This window comes from Stegastes partitus, unplaced genomic scaffold (assembly GCF_000690725.1).
Source record: "Stegastes partitus isolate 25-593 unplaced genomic scaffold, Stegastes_partitus-1.0.2 Scaffold1209, whole genome shotgun sequence".
NCBI classification, from domain to species: Eukaryota; Metazoa; Chordata; class Actinopteri; family Pomacentridae; genus Stegastes; species Stegastes partitus.
This window is the reverse complement of record NW_007578940.1, coordinates 78,335-96,664: the sequence shown is the minus strand read 5'-3', so window position 1 is coordinate 96,664 and position 18,330 is coordinate 78,335. Positions and strand designations below refer to the sequence as shown.

General features: G+C 40.0%; 2 protein-coding genes across 2 annotated transcripts in view; one reads left to right on the top strand and one right to left on the bottom strand.

Moving 5' to 3' along the window:
• Nucleotides 1–2,241, bottom strand: part of LOC103368831 (NACHT, LRR and PYD domains-containing protein 12-like) — a 10,933-nt gene extending 8,692 nt beyond the window's left edge. The window contains exons 1-6 of the mRNA XM_008297326.1: nucleotides 2,187–2,241; nucleotides 1,970–2,066; nucleotides 1,771–1,887; nucleotides 1,120–1,236; nucleotides 895–1,011; nucleotides 6–66 (exon numbers count right to left, since the gene is read on the bottom strand). Of these exons, the coding sequence (XP_008295548.1) occupies nucleotides 6–66; nucleotides 895–1,011; nucleotides 1,120–1,236; nucleotides 1,771–1,887; nucleotides 1,970–2,058 (501 nt within the window). The 5' untranslated portion in view covers nucleotides 2,059–2,066; nucleotides 2,187–2,241. The remainder of the gene's footprint in view (nucleotides 1–5; nucleotides 67–894; nucleotides 1,012–1,119; nucleotides 1,237–1,770; nucleotides 1,888–1,969; nucleotides 2,067–2,186) is intronic.
• A 1,392-nt stretch (nucleotides 2,242–3,633) lies between these two features.
• LOC103368826 (V-type proton ATPase subunit d 1) lies at nucleotides 3,634–11,542 on the top strand. The gene is made up of 8 exons (XM_008297321.1): nucleotides 3,634–3,830; nucleotides 5,858–6,029; nucleotides 6,969–7,147; nucleotides 7,291–7,370; nucleotides 8,360–8,437; nucleotides 8,799–8,975; nucleotides 9,290–9,367; nucleotides 10,378–11,542. Exons 1-8 carry the CDS (start codon nucleotides 3,704–3,706, stop codon nucleotides 10,537–10,539), a joined length of 1,053 nt encoding a protein of 350 aa, XP_008295543.1. The 5' UTR covers nucleotides 3,634–3,703; the 3' UTR covers nucleotides 10,540–11,542.
• Nucleotides 11,543–18,330: the final 6,788 nt, after the last annotated feature.

Below are 18,330 nucleotides of genomic sequence, written 5' to 3'. Positions count from 1 at the left end.
TCCAGATGCTGATCGCTGAGAAACTCTGAGCTCCTCTGGTCGATGTCGGGAGGAGTGTGAGCAACACTGAACACAAAATAAAGACGTGTAGAAAAGTCAGAGGGAGATTTAAACTAAATTTATAGTTTATATGAACTACTACAGTCCAAAGTTGGGATTATCACTGACAGACTTCATGACTTTTCTCTCTAGCGCTCTTTTTTTAAAAGTTGTCACATAACTACTTTCTCATTACCAACAATATGCGACACTATAAATATCTGCCTGGACAGACTGTCTGAAAATACACAACATTCATCACATCTCATCCACTTGTACAAACGTCTGCTTTTGTCTGACAAGTGACACAAATCCATGTTGCATTTCAAGCATTCCTAAACTGCCTTGTTCAGTTTTACAAGAGAAAAGACTTGAAACTGGTTTGGCTTTCAAGGTGTATGTCTGATTAACTCTGATGTTTTCATGTAGAGCAAACATGTCTTTGATATTCACATTATTATCTATTCTCGAGACTTTTTAAAAACTCCTTAACTGTGTTCATTCCCAAAGAGAAGAAATGTCATGATAACATCAGCTCTGCAACAATAACACTAAGTGATTACCTTCACTTTAACACTGTACAAGCTGCCAAACTGTGACCTAAACTGTCACTAGAAAGTGTTAAACCTTTTTAGATCCGTTTCTTTTAAACAGCAGCTTCTAAGAATAGACGAGTTACTGCAAAACCTTGTCCAGCAGGTTTCAGTGCTGTTTGTTCCCCTAAAGACATGCACGTTAACAACACTTCCTGGTGTGACTTTAGCTCAGCCCAAATCTGGTCTGTTTCTGAAAATGTAGCTGTGATTAACACAGTCGAGTCCATAATAACTTAATTCCACAGCTTTAAAAGCTCACCTCAGCTGATCAGAGTCGCCTCCAGCTTTGAACATAATCGGGTGGACTTTAGATTCATCACTCTTCATGGACAGCCGGCTGGGTGCAGGAGAGTCTGGTCTCTTCTGGTTCTCTTGGCTTTAAACACAACATAAACATTTGATGCTCAAACTCCAGGTTATAAATTGAACTTAATTTCATAGTTCAACAAAGTTCCATAAACAAAACCAAACTTAAAGTTCTCACATCAGCTGATCAGAGTCGCCTCCAGTCTGGAACATAATCGGCTGACGTTTAGATTCGTTGCTCTTCATAGAGACCCCGCTGGGTGCAGGAGAGTCTGGTCTCTTCTGGTTCTCTTGGCTTCAACACAAACATTTAGGATCAGACTTGAGGTTATGAAATGACACAGATGGAAGAAATACTCAGCTCTGGTACTTTTACAGCGCAGAAATACTCAGTGCACAATCATTTTTCTTTTGCTTTTCAAGTAAAAGTACAAACATAGCGTCAAACTACAGTTAAAGTAAAAGCAGCAACGGCCCATTTCAGAATCATACATATGAATCTGTAGTAGTTATTGATGCATTCATGTGTTCATTTTAGCTGGTGAAGGTGGAACTGATTTAATCATTTAATTTTTCGGGCCCGTTTGTGTAATTCCCCCAGAGATCAATAGATTTTTGCGTCATCATTTCTTAATTAATTATATTTTGTATTATTAATCTGACTATGCAAAATGACTAAAGTTATCAAGTACATGTAGTGGAGTGAAAAGTACGACGTCTCCTCTCTGAAAGGTAGTAGAGTGGAAGTATAAAGTAGCAGAAACCCAAAACCTACCAAAGTGCAGTACTTGAGTAAATGTACACACAAAAACAAACTTTAAGTTCTCACATCAGCTGATCAGAGTCGCCTCCAGTCTGGAACATAATCGGCTGACGTTTAGATGCGTCGCTCTTCATGGAGACCCCGCTGGGTGCAGAAGAGTCTGGTTTCTTCTGGTTCTCCTGACTTCAACACAACACAAGTGAGGCTGATTTTAGAGCCGGTTTCAGAAAACTACATTCACCAGTTAAAGATCTCTTTATCTTACCCGTTGACTCTGGTCTGGCCGTCGTTTTGCCCAAACAGAGCAGCTTTGGAGGTAAAGACTCCATCCTCCAGCTCCTCACACTCACTCATTGTGGAGCCTTTACAGAGAGAAACTGGGCTGATCTATCACAGCAAAGCTCCATTTAAAGACCACATGAATGTGAATGAAGTCAGCAGCGTGTGACTCAGTAGGTTAATGTGCAGTTTCGGATTCCTACCTGTCAAACTCACATCCAGGTAAGATCTTGAAATCACTGCAGAGACGCTTCACCGTCTGTCTGTTCCTCAGAGTGTGCACGTCTGATTAGTTTTGATAAATGACACATCCTCCACTGGTGTCTTTTGCAAAACCAGTTCAACCCGTTAAAACACTCCGAGTTGAACTACTGATTCTCCACAAGATAACACCGCAGCTGCAGCGACTCATTTATGTCCTACTTGTGTTTGGTTGGATCATAAATGGGAAAAAAGTAAATATGTGCAATTATAGTTCTGCTCTGACGAAGTGAAAACTGGTTCTGATGACCTACTGCACACTATTTAATGTTTTTTTTGTCTTTGTTGGGACGTTAACTCTGCCCCTCACCATCACCACTAAATGCCCAAAACCAACTCCTACCCTGAAAACATGTAGCTGAATAAAGAACACTAACATGATCAATTGTATGACTATATTCTATGTAATACTATGTGACACTTTAACACAGTGTCTCCTCCTTCAGGTTTCTGGGATCCACAACCTCTCGGGAAACCTACCCTGAAAACATGCAGCTGGATGCAGAGCTCAGGATTGTTATATGGGTTTGTCTCCACCTCCAGTCTCTTCAATGCTTCTGAACTAGAGCTGTTCAGGTTCGTCTCCCACTGAAAACACATCTCTTTAACCTTCAATTTGTGCAGCAATCCTGAAGTTTTTCTCAGCAGCTTAAACCTGCAACGTGTTCAACATGATTGAATGAGTGCAGAGACCCTGGAGCTCTCATCAACAGCAGGTCCTCTGACCTGAGCTCACGCTACCTGTTAGCATGTAAACAGTAATGTTTGAAACATCAGTGTGATTAAAACAGTCTGAACTGTAACTGCAGCATGGATGTTAGATCACAATTAGGAATTAAACCTTTACATTTATTATTTATATTTGAATTTATGACATGAAAACAATGTCAGATCAACAGGAAAATTTATTATTAGCTTAAACATTAAGCTAGCTAGTGCTACAGCAAGGGATTATAGCATATTGTTATTAGTTTAATATGAAGTAGTAACAAGCTCGGTAGTGCTAATAAAGCATAACATTATAAGATTAACATAAAGTCAGCAATTAGACAGCTAATAATACCAAAAGTCCAACTCTGACATTGACACATTTTACATGTTTTATTTTTATGTTTTTAGGCTTAAAGTAATGAATAAACCTCCCCATGGCTCTCCTGTTGATGTGAAATAAAAGTTTGTATATTTTGTTAAGAAACCACAGGGGCTTATTTTGTACTGTCAGAATACGACATCGTCTGACCTCAAAACCACTTACTGTGTGTGTTCTCAGACAACTACAATGATTTCAACACAATTTATAGATCAATACACACATTTATACACACACCTACACATGTACACACCCAGCAGATGACTGATCAGATGACGGTCACGTGGTCCTGTCAGCTGATGCTAACGCTAAGCAGCCGGACGGTCGGTTCTCCTGCGGCAGAGACGGAGCGGACAGCGGTCAGTCAGGATGCCTTTCTCCGAGCTATATTTTAACGTCGATAATGGCTACCTGGAGGGACTGGTGAGAGGCTTCAAAGCCGGAATCTTGTCCCAGGCGGATTATTTAAACCTCGTTCAGTGTGAGACGCTGGAAGGTGAGTTAAAGCCGACGACAGCTAGCGGCTAACAGTTAGCCGCCAGTGCTAGTTCCACCAGCTAACTGCAAGCTGTCATCCTCAAAGCTAGTTAGCTTAGCTTGGTTTACGTTAGCGATCGTATAGCCTTTAACTGAACTATGCAGCTCTGTGTTTTCTGTTATTCCTACTTACTGATGTTTATTAAACTGTACATTGACAGTTTGTATGCGTGCATGCGACAAATTTGCTTAAATTTGTGTTTTCAAGCTTGCTACTGGCTATATTTTAGCTAGCTAGCTTAAGTATTCTTAGCAACTATAGCAAGATGTTTTATTGACCAATGATGGGATTTTTAGAGGAAGTGAAAGTATAATAGGAAGAGATTTTACATTGTTGTGTCAAACACTGAAAGTCTGACAAAAGGACGTGTTTCCTTAGCTTTGGCTAGCTCTAAACTAGAACCCCCACGGGTTTATTACGGGTATTTACGATGAAAAACTCTGCTTGTGACCAAACATCAAATTAACCGAGGTTTTACTGCAGCAAATGCTTCTTGTTTACTTGTTAAGCAATGAAGAATTCTGATCATCTCCGTGTTTCTTAATACGGCCAAAAACATTGCTTTAAATTTGCACTTTTTCTACTCAAAGGAAGTTTTAATGAATTTCTGTGCAGCATCAAAATCAAACAGTGAAATATAAGCTTATCACTAACAATGGTTATGCTTTTAGTCATCGTATTCTTGCAGTGATCATACAGTTGTACCTGTAAATTCATATAAAGTCTGCATCACCACACAGCATGAGTCTCACTTCACCAACAATGTCAGTCTGCATCACGTCTGTAGAAATTGCTGTTTATTTTATAGTCAAATGAAAAGCGACAGCTGCGTAAAAGTTGGGGATGTGACATTTTAAATGTTCGACACCTCAAATTTCCTTCTGTTTGTCGTTTTTGCCAGTTATTGTTGACACTGGTATTGATGCTTTTGATGTTTTGTTTGTGTATAACAAATATAAGCAGTAACGTTTGTACAATCACAAGAGACAAAAAGCATTTCGAGACACAAAACAGTCACATCATCAACAATAAACGTTCTTATACTCATCTTTACACATCAGTACCTACAAAATATAATAGAAGTGTACTAATCTCTTCTCGAATTACCCCAAGCCGATGAATAAAGTATCGATCTATATCAAAGTTGACAATATAACATTTGCAAAGTGCGGCCAAAGCTCATGACTTCTACTTGGCTTCCTAGTTATGACTTGAATATCATAATTAAAGACAGTTTGTCAGTTTTATTCTCTCGTCCTGAAGTAATATTGTTTTGTTTTAGTATTTAAAGCAGTTAAAAGTGAAAACTGGAACAACTTGGTTAGTGCACGCCTGCACAAAGAGGGCAGGGATTTAATCAGGCAGTTGTCAATGAAGATGAGGGTTTGTTTCCAAGAAAGACCAGAGAACATGAAACATTCATAACCAGATAAGCACACAATCTGCATACAGGACACAACAAAGGATATGAAGCTCCTCGCTAGCAGCTGAAAAAGCACACAGTGATGCTGTGTGCTGCCACAATCCTCAGTCAAATGAACAGCAGGGTTAGCAAATAAAAAAAGATTCAACAGACAACATTCCAGGTGTAGGTGAGTTGTAATTGGCGGTGTTGTAAAGTGCTCAGGATCTGCGGAAAATTGGATAAAACCTCTGAAAATAACTGGTCGACTAAGTACATTTTAACAGATGAGGCTGCAGTTGGTCGTTATTTTTATTAGAGAAGCATTACGCACCAGTTTTAATTGTTTGGTTTGAAAAGCATCCCAAGTTTAGGGAAAAGGCCTTTTTTTTTTTGTCGGTTTAGCAGCTCAAAAAGATTCAATTTACTAAATACAACTGAGATATTCTCACATTGGAGAACCTGAAACAGTGAACAGATCACTCCTTTTGCCAGTTTACGTGTAGTTTTTTGGTAGAAACACCTTCTATGGCCGATCAGAGGTTGTGTAATCAGCTTTTCTGCCCCGGTGTTGCCCCGGCAGACCTGAAGCTCCACCTGCAGAGCACAGACTATGGCAGCTTCCTGGCCAACGAAGCGTCTCCTCTCACCGTGTCCGTCATCGACGACAAGCTGAAGGAGAAGATGGTGGTGGAGTTTCGCCACATGAGGAACCAGTCGTACGAGCCGTTGGCCAGCTTCATGGACTTTATCACGTAAGCGAAAGTTGTCATGTTGAAATACTGAAGGCTCTGACTTCTTGAGCTCTAACATTTACTGTAAACTGTGTCTGATGTAGATTTAAAGTTGCAATGAATTAATTTTCTGCCTTGTATGCTAAAGATAAGTATGTATGTATGGACAGGATGTTCTCTTGTATGTGGGCTCACATGAAACATGTAGAAACACTCCTCATGCAGGCTGACGGCTGATCCAGAACTTCTCCATGTGAGGAGTGTTGTGTAAAAGATAAAAACTACTGGCATAGTTTTATACGTTGATGTCCAGTCGTGTTTAAGTGTCAGTAAATGGATCACACAGGGACAGTTTTAAAATAAAGTGCACTTCAATGCATTTGATGCAAAAATAAGACAACTAGATGTCCGTAGATTAACTGTCTGAGGCAGATGTCATGTCTCAGCGTGCTGGTTTTATTCTGTACTGAAATGTAGAGCTGCAACAATGAGTCAACTAATTGATTGTTTACTGCTCTGATCATCGCTTCATCTTTACTTTTTTTTTTTTAGACAGGATTCAGGTTCTTAAACATGACAGTGTGCTGCTTTTCTTTTGGCACACATTTAGTGATGTTGCTCAGTTCTCCAGGAGAATTTTAGCAGTTTTATGATGTTTTATAGACCAAATTATTAATTAATCACAATAATCATAAGTGTTAGAAGAAAGTAAAAACCCAGTAAATGCATAATATCAACAACTGTTAGCTGTAGTCCCACTAACAACAACTCCAATCAGTGCAAGGTTGGAAATTAAACTAAAATTGCAAGAAACTGTCAGCAGTAATGTGAAGTGTACTGAAGAGTATAATATATATATATATATATGAAAACACAAGAGATAATAGTCAAGTCAGAGTGATATAAACCAAAGTCTCTGCTTTGTCCTGACGTTCCCTCCTTCCCACCTGCTGTCTTCAGGTACAGCTACATGATCGATAACGTCATCCTGCTGATCACCGGCACTCTGCACCAGCGAGCCATCTCCGAGCTGGTGCCCAAGTGTCACCCGCTGGGCAGCTTCGAGCAGATGGAGGCGGTCAACATCGCCCAGACCCCCGCCGAGCTCTACAACGCCATCCTGGTGGACACGCCCCTGGGTACGTACCTCTGTATGAGCTGTCTTCTAAAAACTAAGGGAGAAACCTGAATAGTCATGTGTCAGAGTGAACAGGAGGTGGCGCCAAATCTGAAGCAAACATCATGTTGGTTTGATGTAAATCCTGTTTTCTTTTCCTTCCAGCCGCCTTCTTCCAGGACTGTATATCTGAGCAGGACTTGGACGAAATGAACATTGAAATCATTCGTAACACACTTTACAAGGTAAACATACCACAGTAACAGCTCACATGTAGGACACTTCACTTTAAGTTGTTAATATTCAGGCTTTTGAATATTTGGGACGTGAATATCCAGGATGTTGACACTTGCGTGCATTTGAATCCAGGTTTTAGAGCCTAAGGTGCCTTAATGTCTATGAATGTGACTCTCTGGTTCTTTAATATCCAGGTTGCTTTGTGTATTAATATCCAGCTTAAAGAGACTTTCATACTTTAATATACAGCTTACAAGACGTGATTATAATCCTTCATTAATGGCGTCTTCTTTGACATGAGGTCAGTTAGTTTGGAGACGGCTCCAAAGTAAAGTACATAATAATTGATTAGGTTTATATATATGGCACTTTTCTTACTCAAGGAGTAACTCAAAGCGCATACAATCAATTGTCAATTATTCATTCGCACACATTCATCCTGGTGGTGGTAGCTATGATTGTAGCCACAGCTGCCCTGGGGCAGACTGACAGAGGCGTGGCTGCCATCTGCCCCTCCGACCACCACCTCCAACAATCCATTCATACACTGGGCAAGGTGGGTGAAGTGTCTTGCCCAAGGACACGACGTCCATGACACAGGTTGCATAAATTAGACCAAGCGATCTCCATTAGGTTGGACCAGTTCAAAATTGTACAAACATGATGGCTGTCCACAGCAAGTCTGTTCCTCCTGCTGCCAGAACGAATGGAGTAATCCTAGAAAGGCTGTTGATGTCGAGCTTTACTCCTCATGAACGTAACACCAGCTAATGAGAGCCCTAAAAAAAAAAACTTTTACAATGAAAAAATGGGCAGTAGATTAAAAATAATTACTACTACTAAATACTCCAGTTTATCTGTGTATTTAATTAGATAATTAAAGACTAATTGCTTGAGCTGCAACATTTGAATTAAGAACTGCTCTCATTTTACATGTGTGTTTAAATTTGACTGGTTTAGTCCCTCAAAAAACGTTTTGGGTTTTTTTTCCTCTCAGGCTTATTTGGAGGCTTTTTATAAGTTCTGCTCCAACTTGGGAGGAACGACGGCCGACACCATGTGTCCCATTCTGGAGGTGAGTTCTGCTCTGTCTTTAGGGGGAAAGTAAACGCTCACACTAATGAGTACTTTGTATTGACAAGAATCACAAAGCAACACATGAACTGTCTGTAGAATGTGTTTTGTCATAATAAAGCAGTAAACAGTCGTGAACAAAGGTTTACATTCATTTGTAAAGACAGTTGTTTCTGTAAGACCTATTAAACGTCAAGATGCACAGAGACCCGTGTGTTTCAAGGCTGCCGTGATACAGTTGGTGTTTACAGGTGTATGTACACTTTTGATCACGTCTGTTTGACTTTATGATGTCTTGACAGTGACAAACATGTCAAACACACTCTGTTCTTCCTGCATAAATCCTCGTGTCTCTGCTGCAGTTCGAGGCCGACAGACGAGCCTTCATCATCACCATCAACTCGTTCGGCACAGAGCTGTCCAAGGAGGATCGTGCCAAGCTCTTCCCCCACTGCGGCAAGCTTTACCCAGAAGGCCTTGCGCAGCTGGCCCGTGCAGATGACTACGAGCAAGTCAAGGCCGTCGCTGATTTCTATCCTGTGAGTCTAAAGCCTTGTGGCCCGAGCATTTACGCTTGAAATAAGTCAAGGAAATACGATGAACGTGCCAGTTTCTGTGTCATCATTTTGACTTTTTTTTTTTATATGAACGGGAAGGAAAAGTTTTGTAATCATCTGAACACCGTTGGTTTCACATGCGTCCGTCCAGTTTGTCGTACAGCTGCCTGTTTTTCCTTCTTCTGTTGGCGTCCAAGTCACTGTTTTGTGAGACGAGTTTCATAAACCCATCGTGCGGTTTAAACTCTCAGTTAAAAGTCTGTATCTGTGCCTGAACTCGGTTCTTGTGTCTTCAGGAGTACAAGCTGCTGTTTGAAGGCGCCGGCAGCAACCCGGGAGATAAAACGCTGGAGGACCGTTTCTTTGAGCACGAGGTGACACATCTTCACGCATATTTTACATCCTGAATACAGAAACATACGAAGTCTGAAAGCTCCGCGGTTTATCATGTAGTAATTAGAATCATGTTGTCCACAGTTAACTGAGTGTACACGGGTGTGTCTGCAGGGAAGTTTAGTCAACGCAGTTACTTTTGCTCCATATATTTGATCAAGAATGAGTCAGAATCAGATTTTTGAAGTCTTCTAGCTGTGAGGCAACGGTGCAGCCCACAGATGAAAATGTGTAATATAAATATTTTTTAAAAAAAATACATATTACATTTATTAGGAATAAATACAGCTATGCAGATATAAGGCAAGCTAAATAAACTTAAATAAGAACAAAATTAAAACCCTGAATTTACAGTTTGCTGCAGGTAAGCACCTTTCAATCATATCTGAGGTTCACAAGTTTTATGTGAGACGCCACAGAACAAATATCGAGTCTAAAATGCATAAAATGTGTGTTTTACAACCAACAGTTTGATTCACATGTACGCCTTTGTATGGAGAAATATTTGATCTGTTGTTGTTGCTAATGTGCACCCATGACAAGAAGATAAAATTAGCCATAAAAATAATAAATAAGCAAATTAGTAGAATGTTAAATTCACTCAGAAGAAATACAGCAACAGGAAAACATCTGAAACTACAAAAAAGATGAAAATAAAAATCTGAGTTTACAATTTTTTTTGCAGTTGAGCATTTTTAAATCACATCCGTGGCTTTATGTGAGATGTTACAGGATTAACATCAAGTTTTACATCTAAATACGGGACTTGATGCAGGTGGGGTTCAGTTAATAGAAAGATTTAGGTCAAATGGAGACATGATGGAGCTGCAGGAACAAATCCACGACATTTACAGAACTAGAAAACTTCATGGACTGTTGCCCGCCTTGTTGGAACAGGAGAAGGATAAAGTTTAATTTAACAAACTAGACTTCAACCACGTTCTTTGTTTTTAATTTTACAAATGTAACTCCTCCTCTTTGCCTCCTCCAGGTGAAGCTGAACAAGCTGGCCTTCCTCAACCAGTTCCACTTCAGCGTCTTCTACGCCTACGTCAAGCTGAAGGAACAAGAGTGCAGGAACATCGTCTGGATCGCCGAGTGCATCGCCCAGCGGCACCGCGCCAAAATCGACAACTACATTCCCATCTTTTAACCTCCTCCTCCTCCTCCTCTCGGCCTCCTCTTCCTCTCCCCGTCATCATTTCATTCACTCTTTAGTCTTCGGTCGCGGCTCGGTGTTGAAGACTCTGATGGTTTCGTGCTAAATTCCCTCCATTCTTCACTCGTAGGTGTAAATTGATTCTCGACAACAGAATTTCTTGTTGTTCCAAAGTAAAAACAGCTAAAATCCAGCTTTTAACCGGAGAACGATCAGGTGATCTGTGTTCAGCAAAGGAGCCTGCTGCTCGTTTTAACCCATTTGACTTTCAAACACTTGTTTGTGTTTGTCCAAACTTCTCCAGCTCATTGTGTTGTTAGAGCGACGCGCCCTGTTCGCCCGACGCATCAGCTGCACACCACCATAAATAAACCACAGGAAGAATTTGCAATTTACTCAGACTATAGAAAGAAAAGCTTTGGGTTTATTTTTCTGCAGAAGTCTGAGCAGCAAACACCGACGCAGCTGCAGTGCGTTTCAGATCCAGTTAAAAAGATCAAAATCCCAAATCTGAACCTCGCGTGACCCTCGGTCTGTCCAGCTCCACGCAGACAGACGTGAAACATTCCTCTGCTCGGCCGCCGTCAGGCTCTGTAAACCTGTATTTATTCCTGTTTTTAGTGCTAGCGTTGGTCAGCATGTCTGGTGATTTTACTGTGGGTTCCCTTTCAAAAAAACTAATGAGTGAAACGTGTGAGTCCCTCCTGATTTCTCGTCTCCATAGTTTGTTGTTTAATATTAAAAACTCAACAGGAGCTTGCGGTCTTCTCTGCTCCTGGAACTTAGTGGAATGAGGCAAAATCTCGTGGGCGTAAGACGAACGTGATGTTTAAAGTATACAAAGAGATATAGATATTTAAAGATGACTCTATGATTTTGTTTTCTCATGCTGTACAAATTGATTTATTACCGTTTTGATCTGTTGTTTGTGAAATGTGTACTGTAAATGTGAGGAAAAATAAACAGACTAAACTGCACTAAAGCAGGTCTGAAGGAATCTGAGACTCGTGAGTCATTTCTACCAGATTTGTTGTGATTTGAACCCCAAGACCTTGATCCCCAAACAGACGTGTTGGGGGTGAAAAAGAATTTAATAGGACAAACTACAAGACAACACTGAGTGGATGTGTCTTTGTAAGTCTGTGTTTTATATGTTTACATATGAAATTGTCCGTCAGCAGTAAAACGGCAGCAAATAGTCATGTTCACATTTAAAATAACAATTTTGACTGTTTCAGTTGATTTTTTTAAAATGAAAATGAGTGAAAGTTCTAATTCCAGCTCCTTAAAAGTAAATATTTTCTGGTTTCTGTCCTCCTCTGTGACAGCAAACTGACATTTATCTCCATTTCCTGACACTTTGCAGATCAATGAACTGGTTGAATAATCAAGAAAATGAAATAATCGTGAGATGCAGCTTCAGTCGGTGGTGTCTCAGATAGTTCAAAGTGAATTTAAAAAGATAATTTTCTTTTTTATTTTTCTACATTTTGATTAAAACGGGGGCCGCTTATTTAGATTTTTCAGGAGCTTTCGGTTGCATCACCTGCTGAGTGGAGTTTGTTCAGTTACATGATCTAAACAGAACATTGATTTAATGACCACTGTTTGTTTAAACTGAGAAGTTCACAGATGAATTTATGCAAGTGATTATCACTTTCTAATTTACCTACAATCTGCCTCCTGCAGGCCCAAACGTTCCCTTCACCACAGGCTGAACTCTGTTAGGTTTAATGAGTCCAATCAGGCTGTCGGACTCCAGCTGCTGAACCAGCTCCTTCAGTTTCCTTCTTCTCTGATCACTGAGCTTCCTCTGATGAGGCTCAAGCTGACATGACGTTACAGCTCCGAACCAAAGCCCGGCTCTTCGACCTGCACTGTTCCGTGGCTCTGACCGACTGGGACATGGACCAGGAGCTGAAGCTGGCGACTACGTCCGACCAGTTTTACCACGGTGACAGTTTTCATTGTTAATATTGTCTGTGGAGTTTGTCTTCACTCTCATTCCAAACAGGAACCCCATCCAGCAGCACTGAAGAACGTTTCACAGTCAGAAACAAGCTTTTGTTTTATTCCCAGAAACAGTCTGAAGGTTGAATCAGCTGCTTTAAAGGCTGTCATTAGTTATTGGTTCATCCCAACTCAAATCATCACATTTGTGGTAAAATTCTGCTCTAGTGCCTCTGATGTACTGGAAGTTTTAATATCATTAAATATGGATGTTTATAAAGATATCTGGGACATGTTAGCTTCATATATCAAGAGATTTTATTTCAAATTTAAATTTGCCCGTCAACCCACATTCAGCACATATCTGAAGAACAATATCTGAGGAACTATTTAAGGCAAAAGCCAGAACATTTCACAGTTATTTCTCATCATGTCATTGATTTAGACTCTGTAAAAATGCACAAGTAGATCTGATATGGTTCAGGGAAGAGTTCATTTCTGCATTATTTAGTTGGTTTTTTGTTGTTGTTGTTGTTGTTTTTGTTTTTTTGGGTTAATTTGTATTCAAACATGAAACATTTCATAAGCTTCATTTTTTGTGTGTGTTTATATTTAACCCTCACCCATAATCTGAGATTTTTTGATCGACTTGTTCAACATTGCTGATTCTGAATCAATGATATGATCAGAAATAACTGTGAAAATTTGATCTTTCATAGTTCCTGAGATTTTGTTTTTCAAATGGCCTCAAATTTCCAAAAACCTTTACCTCAGAAAATACTTGATAAATCAAATACTTTTCAGTGACATCAGAGATAATGAAGGTGAACAACCCCTCTGTGTGTTTGCATAGTCATCCAACACCTCATTTCCTGCATTCTGGTGAATTTTTCTGCACTAAATTGTTCATTTTCTCCATGAATTTATCGTGGAAATGTCTTTTAAGGGGTTAATTTATAAATGGAACCCAGTAAGGCTCTGAGTTATTCTGTGCTGCTTTCACATGTTTATTCACTAACAAGTCAGTTTTTCTTATTATTTAATATCGGTCCTGATGATTCACTCGTCTGTCCTCTGTTGTGTGTTTTGTTCGTGTCGTCTCCATCGTCTCTAAAATCTTCGACTGTTTTTCTCTCTGCTGACAGATGACAAACTGAACGATCAGTACGTCGTCCAGAGACCTTCAGCAAGAGCCTCGAGGAGGAAAGATGAGTTCATTTGGTACGACAAAACATCAGGTGAGCTTAAAGACGCTGGGGAAATAGTTCTTTAAAGGACAAACTCTGTTACTGTCGAGTAATCCCAGTGGTGGAATGTAACTAAGTACGTTTATGTAACTAATTATAGCTGGTTGCTCTGTGAGATGAACATTAGATGAGAGGATCTGTCTGTCTGATGTGAGTTTAATGTAAATGAAAACAAACAAGGTAGAATGTGGTAGTTAGAGATGCTGGTAAGATGTTTTTGGAACATAGTTAGATATCAGAGTCTGTTTTATTGTCATTATATAATGTAAAATTAAATTGCACCGTGACTTCTCTCCTTATATACAAATAACAGAGTGGACATATATATGAAATATACAGTCGTCCTCAAATGTGTTCATCCCCTCCCATTAAATAAAAGGCAAAATTCACAATAGTCCCTCAAATAACTAAAAACTGAAAAAGTAATAAGAAATAAAAATTTGCTAAATTATAATTTAGTGAAATAAGACATTGCTTTTGAATTGTGGTTGAAAAGAGTAATAAAAAAATAAATAAAAAAAACACTGTTCCGGACAAATTAATGCACTTTGCTGATGAGCAGTGAAATCAGAATAGCTGTCAACAGGAGCAGAAGTCTGACTGAGAGTTACAGAAAACACCGGATGGCAGTGATTGACTCAAAGGGATGTTCAACTAAATATTAGTTCACGGGGCCCATCATGCTTGTTTGCTTGTGTTTTTTTTAATTTTTTTTTTTGCATTTCTGTTGAACCACAATTCAAAAGCAACGTGATGATCTTCATGATTTATTATTACTTTTGTCATTTTCAACTTATCTCAGTGGCAGCTGTTGTTTTCCTTCTTCAATGGGCGGCTATGAATACATCTGAGGACGACTCAATATAAAAACAAGGAAAAGTTCTAAAGTTCTACCTAGAAGCTCTTTAACCAAAATGATATTTTTAATGCTAAAATCTAATTATTATTGTTATCCATGAATTTTCAAATGTACTGTTTTACAAAAAAAAAAAGAAAAAGAAAAAATACTAATTCACATTAATATTTCTTGATTTAAGCTGTCAGATTATCGTTGTTTACTTGCATTCCTGAACAGAAAAATTAGTTTGAGGGATTGAATATTATGCCTAAATAATTTCTGACTTCTCAGAGAAGCCCAGTGAGTTCAGAGGCTCAGGTTTGGATTTAACAAGATGAATTCAGATTGAGCAACAAGGCGTGAACCCTTTATGAAATTAGTCCCAAAGTCATTATTCAACTTGTTGAAGCGATTTGGTTTGAAGTTCCATTTGTGCTGAAAGGGGAAAAAACTTTTAGTTTTGCACAAATCTGAAACATTTTGCCGCAAAATGTCAGTAAATGAAACCCATGATTACAGTGAATATAGCTTTAACTGTGTTTTGTTCATTTTCTCTGTTTACTCTGCTGTTGTTCCCCATAACGGTTCCATAATGTTTAAATTAAGATCAAATGAATGGTTGAAAAGAAAGCAAATAAGTTTTCCTAAATGTCAAACTATTCCTGTAAAATACTGAATCCTATTATTTCAGTGTCGAGTGTTTTCATCAACCATTATGTCCTCGCTGCCCTTTTCTTTTCTTTAACTCTGTTTCTTTAGATTGCCTGCATCACACATTTGCATCAGAATGTTGTTCTTTATGGCGACTAAGACACTGTGACGAACAAACAAAATGGGCAGCAGCTCATCAAAACATGGCAACCGCTTGTTTGTTCCTGATCTGACATGTTTTTTTTACTCTAAGTTAACTATCTCCCTGTTTTTTGTTGTTTTTCTTCTGCCCGTCAGACACCTTTGTGAAACCGAACCTGTGGCTGCTGGTGAATCCCAACATCGCCTGTCCGATCCAGTACCGAGAAGCTTCGGGCGATCTGTGTGAAGCCGACGAGGGAACAAAAGCAGAGACTCGACGTCCACCTGCAGCTGACCTCCACGTGTTTGCTGCCAACGATGCATCTCTGCAGGAGGAGCTGCTGCAAACCGTTTCCTCCAGCGCTGAGTTCATGGTACACAACAAACACATCAGCACCAGTCGCTCTACATGCACCAACTGTCATTTACCCCCAGTTGATGTATAGAAAATGTACATACCATGTTGTTTAGACAGTTTTAAGATGCATATTGTGCTAAATATACAGTAACACCTCGTTTATTTCTGGAATTAAAAATCGATCTGTGTCTGACAAAGGCTTCTGATCACAGGATTTTTCATTTATCAGGGTTGTAGATGTCTTAGTTTTATTATGTTTGGGTCTCTTTGTGGAAATTAGGCAAGTGAACATGGCAGGTCCCAGGTCAAGGAAAGCTTTAGTACTGTGCACAGTCGGAACGGAGGACATTTTAGCTGCATGTATTCACAGTGTTGTTGTTTTGTTAACTCCCTGTGACTTTATGTGAGTAGATCTGAGGATCAATGGACACACAGCTGGAACAATGTCAGGTTCAGACTACGAGAGGATTTTTGTCTGATTAAATGCTCATTATGTCACATTTAGATTATCGTCAGCCGATTATAAATTGTGGTCCAAATGTTTTACTTTAAGGCCGGACTGCAGCTGCGTTCACAAAGTATTCACGCAGTGTGCAAACAACTAAAACAGATTACTTATAATATTGCATCTTAAGCTTTAACCGTTGCAGTGTGTGATGAGTCGTCTGCGTGCTCTCAGTGGACCAAAATTGTTCATACTCAGGAGAAAGTGTAACGTTTGTGACGAAGCTGTGCAGAGGATTGTGGGTCAGAATGATAGAAAAGCTTGCTGGCTTGCAAACTACAAAATCTGCCCAGATGAAGTCGGACATCCTGGTATGCATGTGTCGTTTCTTAAGTAGCGATGATGTGAGGATGATGAAGAAATTCTCTGCTGATACCATCTTGTTGTTTTGTAAAAAGGTTTGTTGAAACAAGTGTAGTACCTCAGACACCATGGTTTGCCTGTGAGAGGAGTCGAAGCCAGAAAGAATCCCCCTCCAGACCAACCTTAACCACTGGCTTATACAGGGCAGTTGTTAACGGGAGTCCTATTCTCTAAACCAGGGGCGTCCAATCCTGGTCCTCGAGGGCCGCAATCCAGGCAGAAGCTTCTGCAGAAGCCTGATAACGATCCTGACCATTTGAATCAGGTGTGTTGGAAGAGGGACGCATCTACAACATGCTGGATTGTGGCCCTCGAGGACCAGGATTGGACACCCCTGCTCTAAACAGTGTGATGACTCTCCTTCAGCAATCTGTAACCCGGTCGCTTCCATCTTTCATCTTCAAGGCCCATAAATGCCAAACCAGGTGTAGCCTTTTACCTGTGGACCACTTCAAAGCCCATGATGTGGAACACCAGGTACCACATATGGATGGTATCAGAATGCAGCCAAAGCTTTAATTCATGACCTTTCAGCTGGAACTTCACATTGTTAGCTCGGTTTTATTTTTATTTTTTTAATTCACACAGGCATATGATCCAAATACAGAACCCGCATTAAAGTCTTTCTTTAAAAACTGACGAAACCCCTAGACTGTGCATAAAGATGGTCGAACCGATAGGTTTTCTGAAGATCTGTTCTGAAGCTCAGTAATTAGCCAAAATGTTTCTCCCAGACATTCATCACAGTCGCTCATTTGGATTCATGATCTCACCATCGCTGACCTTTTAGATCAAGACTGAAGACGCCTCCCGTCGACCAGCCAAGAACAGGCGTAAAGGAAGAACCCCGAAGCCGAGGGTGAGGACGCTCTGCACCACGTTCCTTCAGTGAGATGTAGGAAGTCCATTCATCACCTTCTTAACCCCTACATACTGTTTTGGGTCACATTTGACCCGTTTTGACATCTGACAGCAGTAAAAATACCCTAAATGTCTTTTACTGAAGTGACCCAAATGAAAATAGTTTAAGAAGTTATACTTTTGTACAGGTGCTGCAAGTGTTTGTACACTGAGGCTGCTTTGGTTCAAATGTGACCCGTACATCCACTGAGATGGATTTTAGATCTACCAGTTCAGGTCAAATCAAGGAAAATGGGGGCTTTAGGGAATCTGGAAACTGTGACATCAGTTATTTAGACATTCTAAATAGATCTGGAGTCTAGACGCTCACTGTGAGGTCATTCTTGACAGGAATTCATAAAATATGACAGTATGTCAGGGTTAAGAAGCTGCTTTCTTGGTTTTTGGTGGGTTTTGCCTGCAGGCTTTAGAGCAGATTGTGTTATTTAATGGTGATCTGTTGTCGTCTGTATTCCACAGTGAGCAGTAGTTGGATGAAATGTGAGGACAGTTGTGAGATGTTGTCGTCGCTCTCAGTCAGATCTGATAAAACGCAGCAAGACGAGCAGATTAGCTTCTTGAACTTGGCGCCTAAAGAAGCCTTTTATCCGAATGTTAACTCTGATTGTTGTGAATTCATCAATAAAGTCTGAAGTTTGGAGAATATCATACGTATATGTCATCCATGTGTACTTGAAAATTAAACACATTTGTGGTGTGTTCAGGTGTTTCAGGCTCTTTGTCTCTAATCCCAGGACAGTAAGACGCTGAAGCCTGGATGCTGGCCCCGTCCTCCGGTGAACTACTCCATCCTCATCGCCTTGGCGCTCAA